The sequence below is a fragment of the Myxine glutinosa genome, chromosome 12 (genome assembly GCF_964187855.1).
Source record: "Myxine glutinosa chromosome 12, kmMyxGlut1.1, whole genome shotgun sequence".
Lineage (NCBI taxonomy): Eukaryota > Metazoa > Chordata > Myxini > Myxiniformes > Myxinidae > Myxine > Myxine glutinosa.
The window spans coordinates 109,067,209-109,082,412 of NC_136272.1; the positions used below are offsets into that span (position 1 = coordinate 109,067,209).

Consider the following 15,204-nt stretch of genomic DNA (forward strand, 5'->3'; position numbering starts at 1 on the left):
TGGCTAACCCCCGCTCTAAGGCTAACCCCCGCTCTAGCAGGGAAAATGGCCTTTAAAATGCATGTTGTTTGTTGTTGTATTATGGGGTATTGAGTGTAGATTGATGAGGGAAAAAATGAATTTAAACGATTTCAGTATAAGGCTGCAACATAACAAAATGTGAAAAAGATGAAGGGGTCTGAATACTTTCTGAATGCACTGTATAAAGTAGGTATACAGTAATGAAAAACAAAACGTGCGCACAAAACGTATTTTATTGATTATACAAGCATATCAATAATAACACATCAATAATAAACATATCAATAATAAACATATTAATCCCTCAAATGTTCAAACTGTTTGCCCCCAGCATTCACACACTCCACTAGTCGAGTGTGGACACCCATGCACACTCTGGCACAAAGGTCTTTATCAGCATCAATTTCCTGGCAAGCCTCCCGTATGAACTGAATCATGGCATCAACAGAACGTGGCTTGCGTGCGAAAACCCTGTCTTTTACACATCCCCAGAAAAAGACCCCGTCCTCTCAAATTTGTCACGTATCCGGTAAATCGTGAGCCTCGTTGGTGGAGGCGATGCAAATGTTTCTCGCCACTGCTCTCGCAAACGTTCACTATTCTCTGTCTTCCCGTACTGTTTCAAAATCCATTTGCGCTCCTCGTCCGTTGAATTACCAGCCATCGTTAAATTTCCACTTCACCTGCAAATAATAGATGTATTATAGAAAAAATTACGAAAATAAAAATATTAAAAATGGTAATAATGATTTTAATGAATGAAATGAATTCTAGTATTAAATGAATCCTAGCACCACTATTATAATACTGGTAATACTGGTATAATCCTTACTGTATACTTACTTTTGCAGCCCCCTGTATATATGTATATATATATTGTTCACTCACTGAAACTCTCACTCACTCACTCACTCACGCATCACTGAAATAAAATCCTGGCTTCAAATCAACTTCCTCAAGCTTAACTGTGATAAATCTGAAATAATCATCATTGGCCCAAAAACGCTCACAAAATCCACCCATAACTTTGCCCTCAACATCGACGGTATCCCAGTATCCACCTCCCCTCACATCCGGAATCTTGGCGTCATCTTTGACCAAACCCTTTCCTTCGACAAATACACTAAACAGATCACAAAGTCAGCCTTCTTTCACCTGAAAAACATTGCCCGTCTCCGCTCATCCCTCTCCTCCACGGCTGCAGAAACCCTCATCCACGCCTTCATCACCTCCCGTCTGGACTACTGCAATAGCCTCCTCTATGGTTCACCCTCAAAAATCACCAATAAACTCCAATACATTCAGAACTCCGCTGCCCGTCTACTCACTCATTCCCGGACCCGTGACCACATCACCCCCGTCCTTTACAAGCTTCACTGGCTCCCCATCCCCCAGAGAATCCAGTACAAAATCCTCCTCTTGACATACAAAGCCCTCCATAACCTGGCCCCATCCTACCTGGCTGACCTCCTCTCCAGACACACTCCCACCCGCAACCTCCGCTCTGCTGGTACCAACCTCCTGACCCCCTCCATCCGGACCAAATTCAGATCCTGGGGGGACAGGGCCTTCTCCATCGCTGCTCCCACCCTCTGGAACTCACTACCTCACACCATCAGAGACTCCTCCTCACTCACCACATTCAAAACATCACTAAAGACCCACCTGTTCAACGCTGCATTCAACATTCAACCCACAGCATTTAACCCCTGACTATCTCTTCTCCTTCTCCCTCCTTTTGCTTTAAATATTTCCCTATTGATTCTTGTCTTGTCTTTTTGATTCTTGTCTTATATATATGCCGTATATCGCTGCTGTTTGTTTTCTTGATTCTTGTCTTTTTGCAATTGTTGTTTTCATGTATTGTTATGCATTATGTTTTCCACTCTGTCAAAGCGCCTTTGGGCTTCTGGAAAAGCGCTATACAAAATAAATGAATTATTATTATTATTATTATTGTTGTGGATTCGGGGGGTCGGCGCTCCCCTTACCAAAGGGGGGGTTAATCCCATTGTCTTTTAAGCTGGCCGTCCCCCAATCCTGAAAATTATAACGCTACTTTCCGGTCGAGATTGGCCAGGGTGATTGGTCAATGGAGTCCCAAATACCTGAGTGCCAATCCGACCGCAAAGCAGGGAGATAACTCCCGCTCGGACCGCAGACAAGATGGAAATTGCCGAGCGGTTTAGCAATCCGAAGCCCGAGCCATTAACAATAGACTAACCCGATCCTGAGCGGTTTCCGAATCGTGCCACAGGTACTCAATTGAGAAAAGACGCCAACGATCGAATGAGAGGAAATCAGAGTAAAGGGAAGAACAAATAAGATTTATTAATTATGTACAATAACCCAAGAAAGAAAGGGGAAGAATGTACAAGAAGAAGAGCAAAAGGACACAGGGCAAGCTTATCTATACAGTCTTACTTAACCCCAGGACAAAACAGACAGACTTACAAGGGAGGGTAGTGGTAGGAGGAGAAGGGTCTAGGCAGATGGTAGGCGTTGAGGTCCGGCTCCAGGTTCACTAGAGTCCGGCTCCGGGTGTTGACTCGTACCGCGGCAAAGAACGGCCGGCAGCTTCGCGTGGCGTTGGCGCACGACCGGACCTTTTAGATATAGCGGGGGACTGGGATGCTGCGTACGTAATATGTGCGCCTGCTGCCTCTCTCTCTCTCAATGTTCATACGCGCCTTTCAAACGAGATCATTAATCACCAGGTGCGCTCCGCGCATTCCGTACCAGTCGAGCTCTCCCCGCGCAGTCCTCTCGGCAGTCTTTTCACAATGGCCTCCCCTCGCGCAGTCCTTCAGAGGGCTTTTCGTGCGTGCTTATATGGGCAAGCCCCGCGAACCCTCTGGAAGCTCCAGCCACGCCCTTACCAGGCCATCCCACCTCAGCCCTGATAGGTTCGCGAGGGCTCACCGGCCCCGCCCTCGATGGCCCGTGGACGGGGCCACACCTCTTCTCGTGGCTCTGCTCCATCTTTCTTCGAGCCGACCGCGTGTTCAATGGCGTTTGGAGCGAGGCAGCGAACGCTGCCGGCAAGCGACGGCGTGTAATTGAATTGGGAGGGACAAGCCCCGACTGTAGGGGCGCATACTGGCGTAGCTTGGAGAGAGAGCGGCTGGCAAAGAGGCGAATGGGGCCTATTTTATTTAATTAATGCAACGCAGATTCAACTATTGGGAACAGAGCCTTAACTCAACACAGACTAGGGAAATAACTGAAAGTTCCTATGGTGTCCTACGTGTTGCTTGTGGACTAACTATGGGGTGCGACCTTATTAAATGAAGAGAATTATTTACAAGAATTATTTACAAGTATTTACAAGTGAGGGGTTCTAAAACCGCAACAACATATATATATATATAGATAGATAGAGAAAGTTTACAGACTTAGAGAATGAAAATTCATAAGGTTGTTTGTCAGTGGCCTGTCCAATTCAAAATACCTGCCCTGATCTGCATCAGCATCACAGCCACGCCCACCTTACCCCCCAACGAATGATGCAACCAGATGCAAACACAAGAAGGAATGGGATTTTTAAAGAGCCTTAACATGAATACAAATGAAGGACATATGGTAAAGACAAAGCCTATTTAGATGGAGTAACACACAATTACAAACGTGGTCTTCGGATAAAACGCAATTACAAAAAAACAAGTGTGACGTGTTCTTCTGATAAATAATACGAATTGCTTACCCAGACAAAGGGATGATGCTAAGCGTGCGAGGCTATTTTGTAAATAAAAACATACTCAAGAAGATATGATTGTAACTTCATGCCATTGGGCCGTAAGATTGAACTTTTGGGGCCATCATGACCAGGCCTGCGATGATCAACAGTGGGTCCGGTCCAAAGAGGTGATGCACAATGTAGACTCCACAATCTGCAAAGAATTTCAAATATCAATCTGATGATTCCTTACACATTCCACAAACCCAGCTGTGTCCATGTTTTTTTTTTGTTTTTTTTTACTCCATGCGTTTTTTACCTCCCTCACCCCCACCCCCCTTCCCATGCCTCCTCCCCCCAAGCCCTCTCCCTTCCACAGATCTCCTGATGTCCCTGTTCTCTACTGTTGTACTTGTGTGCTTCCCCCTCTCCCCATCTGGTCTCCCGCTCCCTTTATTTTGTGTTATGTGTTCATTTGTTTTTTTGTCATTGATATTAGCTCTTACACGAGCCTCGATCTTGTATACAAAAAAAATCACAAAGGAAGTTCCACCAACCTTCCCTTTCTTTGGTGCTCTGTTTGAAGACAGGTGCGATGCTGCTGAAGGAAGCGCCGCCGAACAAATTACAGTGGATGGTTTGCCTTTGCCCTCCCAGAAGTCGTCAGAGCAGGAATTGGTATTTTATCCGGCCTAACGTCCATCTGAAGGATGGAAGCCCTACCTGTGAAGCACAAATCAAACAGTTTATAGTCATGTCGGGAATCGAACCCAGATCGAACCACATTTGGAGGCAAGGATCCAATCGAACCTAGATTAGACAGCTCAAAGGTAAATGCGACACCTCTGCATCATCCTGCCAGGCCACATGCACAAGCTAGTTAAAAAACACAAAACGGAATTTTTCTACAATGTCGAAAGTTCACGTCATATATATGAGGAGACGTCAATGCAATTACTAAATTGCATATAAATATTTCTTAATAAATTGCAAGGATGTTTTTCAACAAAGCAACGCAATATATGGGATTTGAAGATGGGTTCCCAGTTTAATGAGCATGAGCTAAGTTTAATATTTGAATGTACTGCAGACTCTGCCTGAGATAAGGCAGAATGTCTAAACTCTGTCCTTGCCTCCAAATCTCGTGTACCCAACACAGTCTGGCATCTTACCCCGACATATCCAATGTCGACTGAATTGTGTCCTTCTCAAACGCGATTGTAGAGAAGTATTGTCCGGCCTTGACGCCGCTTCGGCGATGGGTCCTTGTGGCATCAGAGTGCCCTTGTTCTCAAACCCTGCTCCGTCATTCTTCCTTCCCTATATCTGCAGTCTGTCCTCCTTCGGCCACCTCCCCTGTGCATGGAAATCAGCAAACATCACTCCCATCCACAAGAAGGGTGAAAAAACAGGCCCGACCACAAATAGGCAAGTTAGCTTGCTTCCACTTGGAAGCAAAATCATGGAATCCAGCACCTCAGACCATAAAATTGGATTTTGTCCTGGACATGCTTCTGCTCCTCTCTCAGCAATGATTGGATGCCCTCAATCTCAAACAGGATGTCAGGTCCGTCTCCTTGGACATATCTCGGGCATTCGACATATTCTGGCATCGTACTTTACTTCCCAACCTCTCTGCCTGTAGCATTCAAGACCACTTTCATTCCTGGATTTCTGACTTCCTCAACTCATGCAGTCAATGTGTTACCATCAATGGAATCCTCTACTTCCCTCTCTCATTGGAGGTTGTTGTTCCCCAAGGCAGCGCTTGAGAACCAATCGTGTACCTCATCTATATTTAGGACCTCTCCGATGCTCTCAAAAAAACCCTCTCTTCCTTTATATAGACGACTCCACATTGAGTCGTACGGCGACTCCACAATACTCCCCTCCCTCTGCAAGACAGACAGCAGTCGTCTCTCTCTCTACTGATCTGGAAATGATTAGCCTCTAGTCTGATAGATGGAACATGTCCTTCAATCTTGGGAAATCTCAGTCTCCCCTTATCATTCTGGAATGATGGTCAAACGAAATCTATTTCCATGGTCATGGCCATGAACTTTCCTGGGTTTTTTTTTTTTTTGATCACACGGCAAAGCTGGCCTGCAAAGTCAGCCGCAGACTGGGTATCCTCCATGAATCGAAGTCTTTCCTTGGGAAATCTTTCCTTAGGAAATCGAAGTCTTTCCTTGGGGAATCAGAGGTACTCATATAGTCTACAAGGATTTTATCCCTAGGTCAATGGAGTACTAATCTCCACTATGGGCTGGTTCTCCAACATCACATCTGTCTCTCCTGGATTCTGTGGAATCCAAAGCACTCAAAATTATTGGAATCTCCTGTGATGAGGCCGAAGCACAAGGTCTGTTGCTCTCACATCGCAGGTCGATGGTCTCTCAGTTTTCTCCGGTCTATTTTCAAGCATTACTCCCATTGCTCTCCCAATCCTCCGACCCTTCCCAGCAACCGTAGGATGCACATGTTCCTCCAGTAACTCACTTCGGGTTTAACTTCCACAATCCAGGCTCAACTCTTTTGTTCCTCGCTTCTCCGATATATGGAACTACGCACATCCCTTTATTTGTCCAAGTCCCCCTCCATTTAGTCCCTCAACACTGCTCTTGGTGCGTTCCCCGCTTATACTGATCCGTTCCATGTTGTAGCCCCTCCACGAGCCTCGACTTTGTGTACAAACAACCCCCAACTGGTTTCCTGTGTAGTGCGTCGAACTCACGTTACTTACGTAAGACCCGCGCGTCGCCTCTGATTGGTCGTGATCTATCGGGGGTTGTCGCGCGTCGTCTCCTATTGGATCAAAACGCTTCCGGCATCTTACAAAGACCGCTGCTGGACGCTTACGTCACTCATCGCCCCGCTGCCATTGGTTCCGGTGTTTGTGGCCGTTGAGAATCTGCCGTTTTGATTGGTTATCATGAGGTAAACGTCACGCCCCTTTACGCCTTCCTATTTGCCGGAAGTGCAATGGACGCATCGCCCGCACAAAGAGGAGCGATTATATTTACCGGATATGTGGTAAATATGTCTCGTTAATATCAGACGATGAGATTTACATCAAACACAAAATATTCCTGCGAGGAAGGAAAAAAAGGACGAAATTATAAGGAAAAGGCTCAGACGTGATTGGCTGCGTCGTACTTCCGGCATCGCGGCCACAACAATCCCTGTACTGAATCCGAGGAGATTTTGCGTGTCCGTGCGGGTTACGCGCGCAGTACGTCGCGCCGTGCGGGAGGGAGAGCCGACCGATCGATCGTTCTTGCCCCGGACGCCTCGGGGCCCGCGCTCCGTTCGTGTCGGCCTCGTTTCCGGGATCGCGGGGCCCGAGAGGAGGCGAGGGCTGGGAGGGGAAAATGGCGATGTGCGTGCGCTACGGGGGACGCGGAAACCACCTGGATTTGCTGCTCAAAGCAGGTAAACGCGGTTGTCGCGCGAGTCGTGACCCGATGGGTAACCGTGAGCACGTGTATCTGGTACTTCCGCATTATCGGTTCAGGGTAAGCGGGAGTGCGAGGTAAATGGCGCCATGTGCTTCCGTTCGGGGAGTCTCTGCGCGGCGTTTTGATGCTCGTCCGTGCTGAGGGTTTGAGGCGATGCGTTGTGTTTACGTATTACGTACGGGGCACCGTGTCTCGGTTTGGGCCACCGTTTGGCGTACCTGGCCCCATTGTTAGACACACGTGCTGTGAGCGGAATGTGTTGAAAAGTTTGAATTTTTTCTGCTTCATCGCTGACTCTTCCCCCCCATTTCGCCCTCATCCCGGTCTGGCTTGTAGTGGAGGCTTCTGTGAATGGACACGTCAGTGAGGAGGGTCATGCAGAGACCATTGAGGCTGCCGAGGCTTTGCTGCACATGGAAACACCTGCATCCCTCGGTATTGGACAATAGTGTTTTATTGAACTCAGACCATTAAGCGTATTTGCCTGATGTGAGTTTTGTGCTCAGAGTTGTTGTTACCTCCACGACCGAAGGTGGACGGATGTTGGGTTTTCAACCCTGTCCGTCTGTCTGTGAGCAAAATATTTCAAAAAAAATAAAAAAAATTGGATGGAACTTGGTGGACAGGTTGGATGTGTGACGATGATGAATTGATTCGATTTTGGTGAAGATCTGAATACGGAACCGGATACGAGGATTAAAAAAATTTTTAAAAGTGATTCTTCACCATTGAGAGATATCATCAAAAACGATATATAGCAGGATATCTCAAAAAGTTGTGGTCGCATTTGGACAAAACGTTGTGGACAGGTTGTGTGTGTGACAAGGAAGAATCGATTCGATTTTGGTGAAGATATGAATATGGATTCAGATATGAGAATTATTTAATTTCTCAAGTGATTCTTCACCATTGAGAGATATCATCAAAAACGATATATAGCAGGATATCTCAAAAAGTTGTGGTCGCATTTGGACAAAACGTTGTGGACAGGTTGTGTGTGTGACAAGGAAGAATCGATTCGATTTTGGTGAAGATATGAATATGGATTCAGATATGAGAATTATTTAATTTCTCAAGTGATTCTTCACTATTGAGAGATAGGGCCAAAAACGATACATTGCAGGATATCTCAAAAAGTTAGGGACAGATTTGGACACAACTTGGTGGACCGGTTGGGTGTCTGACAAGGACAAATAGATTCGATTTTGGTGAAGATCTGAATATGCATTCGGATACGAGAATTATTTAATTCCAAGTGATTTCTTTTACCATTAGGAGATAGGGTTAAAACCGATACATAGCAGGATATCTCAAAAAGTTGTGGACGGATTCGGACGAAACTTGGTGGATGAGTTGGGTAGATGACAAGAACAAGCCGATTAAATTTTGGTTCAGGTCAATCAATCGAAAATGGTTTATTAAAAGCATGTCTACCTGCCAATGGCTGAATTACACATGCATACATATCCATAATTGACAATCAATGATTGCTTACAAGATTTTAAAAAATCTTTTTCCATAAAAAAAGTTCAGAGTGAAATAACAAAAAACGCAGAATTAACCAAGCAGACATGGCATGCTTCACAGAGAAGATGAATATGAAAACAGGGGCAAATACCCCTGTCGCTCACCTGGTGGAATAAACAGTATACTGCACCCGACTAAAGGCATTTTAAACCAATTTCAATGGTTGCTAGGAGACAGGGCAGCATATTGAATCATAATAACATAAATCATAAGACTTTAAAGAAAGAAACCCAAAAATATCCATTTTGTTGATGGGATTGCAATGGGACTAAAGTTTGTTCACGGCATTTAAAAAAATCTGCCCCTTGTCTACTCAATCGTGACTACTAACCCTCCCACATTTTTGGGGGTACCCTCCTCAGACCCCAATTTTTCCAATGCCTTGAACAAACATTGGTACATCACGAATGACGAAGGTTGTGGTGAAGTTTCATCAAAATTGTGTGTGTAGGTTCTGAGAAGAAAGAAAACACCGATTTTTGGGGGCAACCCCCCCACAGACTCCAAAAGGGGCAGATTTTTTTTAAATGCCGTGAACAAACTTTAGTCACAACACAACAAATATAATTTTTGCCAAATTTGGTCGCAATCCCATCAGCGGTTTCGCAGAAGTTTCAAGTGTTTACGGACGGACGGACAGACGGCGCGCCATCGCATAAGCTCCCCTGAACCTCGTTCCAGGTGAGCTAAAAACAGAGAAATTTGTGACAGAGTACTACAAACTATTACGAATACCAATTAAAAAGGGCAATGCACGTGCACGAATCCAGATGCAGCGTATCAGTGGATACAATATGTAAGCTGTTCAGCCTGGCGGAGGTTTGATTGGCCATGGAGTCAGCAATGATGTAAACCACTGTGCAGGTGATGCAGAATGTAAATATCCAATGCCTGTCATAAGTTTTATTTATTTATTTTGTTTGGGTGGGGTGTATTAGGGTTAGGGTGATCTGGTGATGGGATTTGGGTCAGCCGGGGAACATTTGTGCCCCAAATAATTCACGAACCGGACGACCAGGCCTGATGTTCGGCCGACGACGATTAGGGCAGCAGGAATTTGCTGGTGTTATTCCATTACTCCGCATTGCACTAAATATATGTTGAATGGATGTAATTTTACCCAAATGGCTCCTAATCCTTTACGGCCACGACAGGTGTCACACAACCATTCGTGCCACCAGCAGTGGGGAAGGCCCGTGAAATTTCCAGAGGACTGGGTGTGGAGAAGGTCCCGATGGGCCGCGACGGAAGTGTGGGTGTGACCAACAGGGGTCTTTCTGTGCAGGTTTCCAGCCACAAGAAAAAGCGTGAGTTTCTGCATGCCCGTCCCATCAGTCGTAGGACTTTTGTTGTATTCTCCACAATTTCTCCTTCTGGGAAGCAGGATAGAGACAGACAGCTCTGTCATTGGTTCATTTAAAAAAAATTACTCAGCAATAGTGGATGAGGTGAGTGAATGATTTATTGAAAGAAATGGTTGCGGTTACATTGACGAACATTTTGATGTACATTCTCAGCAGCTCGCAAGTCGCGGGCAGGCCAGGCCCCTCTTGTCTCTCTACCTGGGGACAGGTCCAGCAGAAAGAAGTCTAGAGAAGGTAAGTTTAGCTGTTGCATGGTAAAAGACTCATCAGAGTCCTTGGTACCGCTGTGTTGAGGGCTGCGGATAATTTTCTGTTTGAAATTGGGATGTACAACCATGCCAGGAGGACAAACATGGAGCTTTACAAAAGTAATTGATTTGTGAAATTGTTTTTTGAAGTAGCACACATGTGCAATTTGCACTGCAAGTGTCTGCTCGCCGTGGCATGTACCTTCGCTTCTGCGAGTGATAATTAGGCCTCATTTTGAGCTAATTAGGCCAGGGGAAGGAGGAACAGTCATTTCCGTGTGAGCGATTGAAAGTTGTCTTTCTCATTTGTCAATCTAGGCCACACAGTATACCTGTGGGAGTTCCTACTGTCTCTGCTGCATGACAAGAGTACATGTCCGCGGCTCATCAAGTGGACGGAGCGTGAGAAGGGCATCTTCAAGCTGGTCGACTCTAAGGCCGTCTCACGGCTCTGGGGACAGCAGAAGAACAAGCCTGACATGAACTACGAGACGATGGGAAGGGCGCTCCGGTGAGTCCCAGGCACCTGGGATTGTGGGATCTGGAGGTTTGACGAACATTTTGCATCCAATGATGAGAGCCCTGTATGCCTTGTGGACAATTGCAGGGTAGGTATAGTTTGGGAGGGCTGGAAGGATGGCCTTGAGGTACGCACACTCACATTCTCTAAGCTGTCTACCCTCGGTTTGAATCCTGAACCAACTATAAACTGTCATCCCGACGTTTCCCAGGCAGGGTGATTCGTCCGTGCAGGGTGATCCTTCCCCACTCAAAATCCCTCGGATGGACGTTAAAGTGGCGTCCCGTCTGTCGACATTAGTTAGTGTGCGGTAAAGACCCCACGGTGTCCTAGCAGGTGAGCTATCGCCGGCACCATGGTCAAATTCCAAATTCTTGTCATAACTACTGCTGGGAAGGCAATGGCAAACCACCCAGTGTAACCCTTGCCAAGAAACTGGTTTTTGGCTTTACGAGGATGGGGGAGGAAGGGAGAGGTGAGGTTGGGGTTATTGTAAAACTTAACGGTGATTGCTTATTTCATCAACACACGGATTATTTTATATACGGCTATGACTTTGTGTCTTCTTCCAGGTATTACTACCAACGTGGTATCTTGGCCAAAGTGGAAGGTCAGCGTCTGGTCTACCAGTTCAAAGAAATGCCCAAGGAGCTGTTGCTGAAAAAAGAGCTGATAGACAGTGATATGGAGGACGTGGCCTCTCCAGCAAGTCCTCCGCCATCCCCGCTGCCACCCAAAGCTTCGACTGTCGCCTCTGTTGGTCGGACTCAAAATCCCGTGAGCAAGGCCAAGTTGGTGTGTGAACAGGAGAAGGTGGTGCAGCCTCGTCCGTATATGGACGCCCGCACACCGGTCATAAAGTACGTGACTCGCATACATCGACAAGAAACGACTTAAAATGAGCATGCCTGTCTGAGTGTATCGCTTGTTTATTTATTTTTGGTCTTTTGGGGAGGTATAAGGGTAGACAGTTGAATTCAAGTTGTCCTACCTGTTTTATGGTCCTTATTATACAGTCTGTTTTTTTTTAGTCTTACAAATCAAACTTCCCTTGTGCAGGTCTGTGCAACATGTCAACCAGATGCCCCTCTTCATGACTATGGCTATGCCTGTCGAGGCCCAGGCTGCCGTTTCCTCAAGCGTCTCGGAACCGCCACAAATGCTCGTCCACGACTTGAGCTCGGTCGTGCCTGTGTCGGTCTGTAGCGGGGCGGCGCAACGAGTCGCACCCGCAGGCGTAAAGGTGGAAGGCGAACCCCTCCGCCAGTCGGAGCAGCTGATATCGCTGCTGCCCGGAACCCAGCTGGTGGCCATTGTGTCCGGGGGTGAAGGCGAAGAGCACATGGCGGATTGTACGAGCGGTCTAGTGGCCACTGTCATTCAGAGCCCGGATGCTTCTGGGGAGAGCTTGCTCCTGCTGTCGACAGGAAAAGATGGCAACTGCATATCCGGCGGAGCCGCGTTGAGCCCAGCCGAGCTCAACGACGTCCTGGCATTGATCGGGGGGTCGCCCCAGAGTCAGGGAGCATTGACTGCTTCGAGCAGCATGCCGGGTGTGGCACTGCCTTCCTCCGCGACGGAGCCCGTGCCCGAAGGCATGTCGAAACAGCAGTGAACGGTGGTGGTGTCAGGACGCTGTCTGGTGTTCCTCGACTCGATAGCCAACATTGAACGTTCCGCAATGGTATGGAGGCTTTAGCACCTTTCTTTGTACATAGTCTGTCTCTCCGCACAGTCCTATCTATTACCTGAGCTACTGTACATAATCCGGGTGCTCCAGACGCACTGGACTGCAATTTGGGGTTCGAATACCGGTGGAGATCATTGTCCCACCAATTTTGACCCTTGACCCATGCTCACCGTGGTGATGCAAACGTCTTTAATGCAAAAAGAAAAAGAAGGAAGACTTTGTAAATTACCTGCCGGATTACCCTCTCGTTCGTCTCACCTGAACACGCTCCTATTGTTAAGTTTAAGTTCAATGTGCCATTCATCTTCCGTTTCCTGTTGAACACACTGTGGAGAGGAGTCCAGTGTGAAATTCTGTAAAGAGGAAGTGAGGGTTCACATGTTGATGCATTTTCAATGCGGTTATGGTACTCATTTACTTTCGGGTCTCCATAAATGTACTCACTGGGAATGGTTGTAATTTACATTTAAAACCCGCAGCAGTCTCGTGTCGAAGGATCGGCTTTACATTGGTGGCCCTGCTGATTTGAAAAGCACAAGTTTAATGCTTCAAGGTACTGGTTTGGGCACCACAACACCTGTGTAAAGGGAACCTGGCTCCCCGCCATCGGTGTCCATTTGTTTCCTGTAGTTTGTAAAAGCCACAGCAGCACAAGGTGTGATTTGCTGAGATGCGTAGTGTGTTGGTATTGGTGAAGGAGGAACTTTATAAATATATTTTTTGTATTTTTTTGCTTCTGGTCACATGTCCTTTTGGAATGAAAACAAAATTGAAATGACCTGTGCTCGCGTTTCCAGAAATGAGTGGTTCTGTACTATTTGGGATATCCAAACGGCGACCAGGAAACCGAGAGCGCCGAGCGGGTTGCCGCTGCTGGCCCCAAGCTCGCCGTTCCCCTCCATAATCCGGGGCCAGTGTGCCGGGAAAGCCGGCCGGTATAAAGGGATGGCCCTGTGTTTCGTGTAAAGATAAGTGCATGGATAATGTAGTTGCAATATTAAATGAGCTTTAAACGAAACAGTAAAAATAGATTATTTTTATCAGGTAAAGGCTAATGGTTTGTATGTTTTTAAATTTGCTTTTGAGTAAAAATCATGGCTTTCAAACAAATGTCTGTTTTGTGAATATTTTGCTGGTTTTGAGTTCAATTTTCTTTTTTTTATGCAACACATGTTTTGGTTATATGGGACGATTGACCCTAGTGTGCCATCTTTAGCATGCACCTTCTTCGTACCATACTGGTGGTGAAAATCCTAAGAGAGCACCTGTGGGCATTTTCATCTTATAAATCCAGCAAGCTGCTTTTGTTGCATCGGCTTATAAATGAACATGACCTTTCAAAGTTTGAACTCTGACCCTGCGATGACCTCCAACCCCCGTCAAATGAAAGGCAACTCCAGACTTGGCATATATATATATATATAAAAAACAGGTAAATTCTGTCTGTGCCACACGGAGGGGAAAAAAATTGAGTAAAGTCGCTTCAAAATAATCCAAATCTTTTTGGGAAAGTTAATATTTTTTTCAATCATGTGTAAGAATTGAACCTGTGGTGTATAGGCAACAGACCGCTGCATCCATTCCCAATTTTTTTTTTTCTTTGCTGTTAAATGTACAGGTTAGTGGACATGAAAATGGAAACACCTGGATCAATGAGAGACAAAGTATATTGAAAGCAGCGGCTTCCACACAGGGAGGGCCTGTGTGTTAATTAAGCAAATAACATCCCAGCATGCTTAGGGTCATGTATAAAAATGCTGCACAGGCCTGGCTGCGTATTATTATGGCTGCAAGAGGAAGCATGCGACGTTGAAAGAGGGGTGATTGTCGGAGCGTCTTTCGTAGGAGCTTCAGTGACAAATGTAGCTCGACTGGCTGATGTTTCACGAGCAACAATGTCTGAGATGATATCGGCATGGAACTCAGAGGGAAAGACATCATCAGCGAAGGGCAACACTGGGCGACAGCGTGTACTCCATTATCTTGATATCCGTGCAGTAATTTGAGATGCAAGACAAAGCAGATGAGCAACTGCAGATTCGTCGCCTGTAAATGCCAAGCCGGGGCGCGAGCGGCCAGTTTCATCAAAAGGGTGAGATTTCCACAGACTGGGATGCCACAGTCGTCTTGCAGTGCACAACCTGCTCATCACGCCTTCCAGTGCGCGTTTTGAGAGTCCAGGGGTGCAAAAAGCACAGACAATGGACGACCGAGCAGTGGAGAAATGTTATATAGTCAGATGAATCGTTCTTCACCAGGTTCTCGACAAACGGACGAGTGCACATGTGGCGCCAACCTCAAGAACTCTAAACTCTGAGTGGTGGTTACAACAGTGAAGGGTTCAGGTGGTTCTGTTATCACAGCCCAAGGTGCTCAGTTCAGGGTTTGGGGTGAGTGAGGGTAGACCCCAACCATTTATTCTCTCTGTAAATACATGGTGGGGTGCTGCTCAGAATGGGAGGTGGTATTGCAATTCATCGTACGATGCGCCAATTGTGGGGGCATTATTATTCCGGTATGGATGACTGCGTCAGAGATGACGTCATGACGCCAAATAGCTGTGGGAAGAATTTGGTTACATGGGTGAATTTTAGGAAAGCTGAAGTGTGTGTGTCCATACGTTACGGTTGTGCAGGTGCACCTGGTACGGTTGGTTACACATGTGTACCGTGGATTTGAAATGACATAAACACCTGTAAT

The 15,204-nt window shown here is 46.4% G+C and overlaps 1 protein-coding gene and 1 long non-coding RNA gene across 12 annotated transcripts in view; one reads left to right on the forward strand and one right to left on the reverse strand.

Moving 5' to 3' along the window:
* LOC137437763 (ETS-related transcription factor Elf-1) overlaps window positions 1-13,614 on the forward strand; it is a 98,212-nt gene extending 84,598 nt beyond the window's left edge. For 5 of the 9 annotated variants that reach the window (XM_068132362.2, XM_068132365.2, XM_068132363.2 and 2 more), the window contains 6 exons: window positions 7,492-7,590; window positions 9,837-9,989; window positions 10,200-10,280; window positions 10,613-10,805; window positions 11,387-11,674; window positions 11,874-13,614. In XM_068132362.2, coding sequence (XP_067988463.2) covers window positions 7,492-7,590; window positions 9,837-9,989; window positions 10,200-10,280; window positions 10,613-10,805; window positions 11,387-11,674; window positions 11,874-12,429 — 1,370 coding nt within the window. In that variant the 3' untranslated portion in view covers window positions 12,430-13,614. Of the gene's footprint in view, window positions 1-6,815; window positions 7,130-7,491; window positions 7,591-9,836; window positions 9,990-10,199; window positions 10,281-10,612; window positions 10,806-11,386; window positions 11,675-11,873 lie in introns of those variants that run through there. The other 4 variants (XM_068132366.2, XM_078766218.1, XM_068132367.2 and 1 more) reach the window with 3 other exon arrangements.
* Window positions 238-6,535, reverse strand: LOC137437764 (uncharacterized). Of its 3 annotated transcripts, none has more exons than XR_013620979.1 (4): window positions 4,870-5,053; window positions 4,255-4,420; window positions 3,780-3,911; window positions 238-704 (listed from the first exon to the last, which is right to left on the reverse strand). It is a non-coding gene; the product is annotated as an uncharacterized LOC137437764 (long non-coding RNA). The 3 variants fall into 3 exon arrangements; XR_013620978.1 differs by lacking the exon at window positions 4,870-5,053 and adding an exon at window positions 6,441-6,535 and having other exon boundaries at window positions 239-704; XR_013620977.1 differs by lacking the exon at window positions 4,870-5,053 and adding an exon at window positions 6,197-6,415 and having other exon boundaries at window positions 239-704.
* Window positions 13,615-15,204: the final 1,590 nt, after the last annotated feature.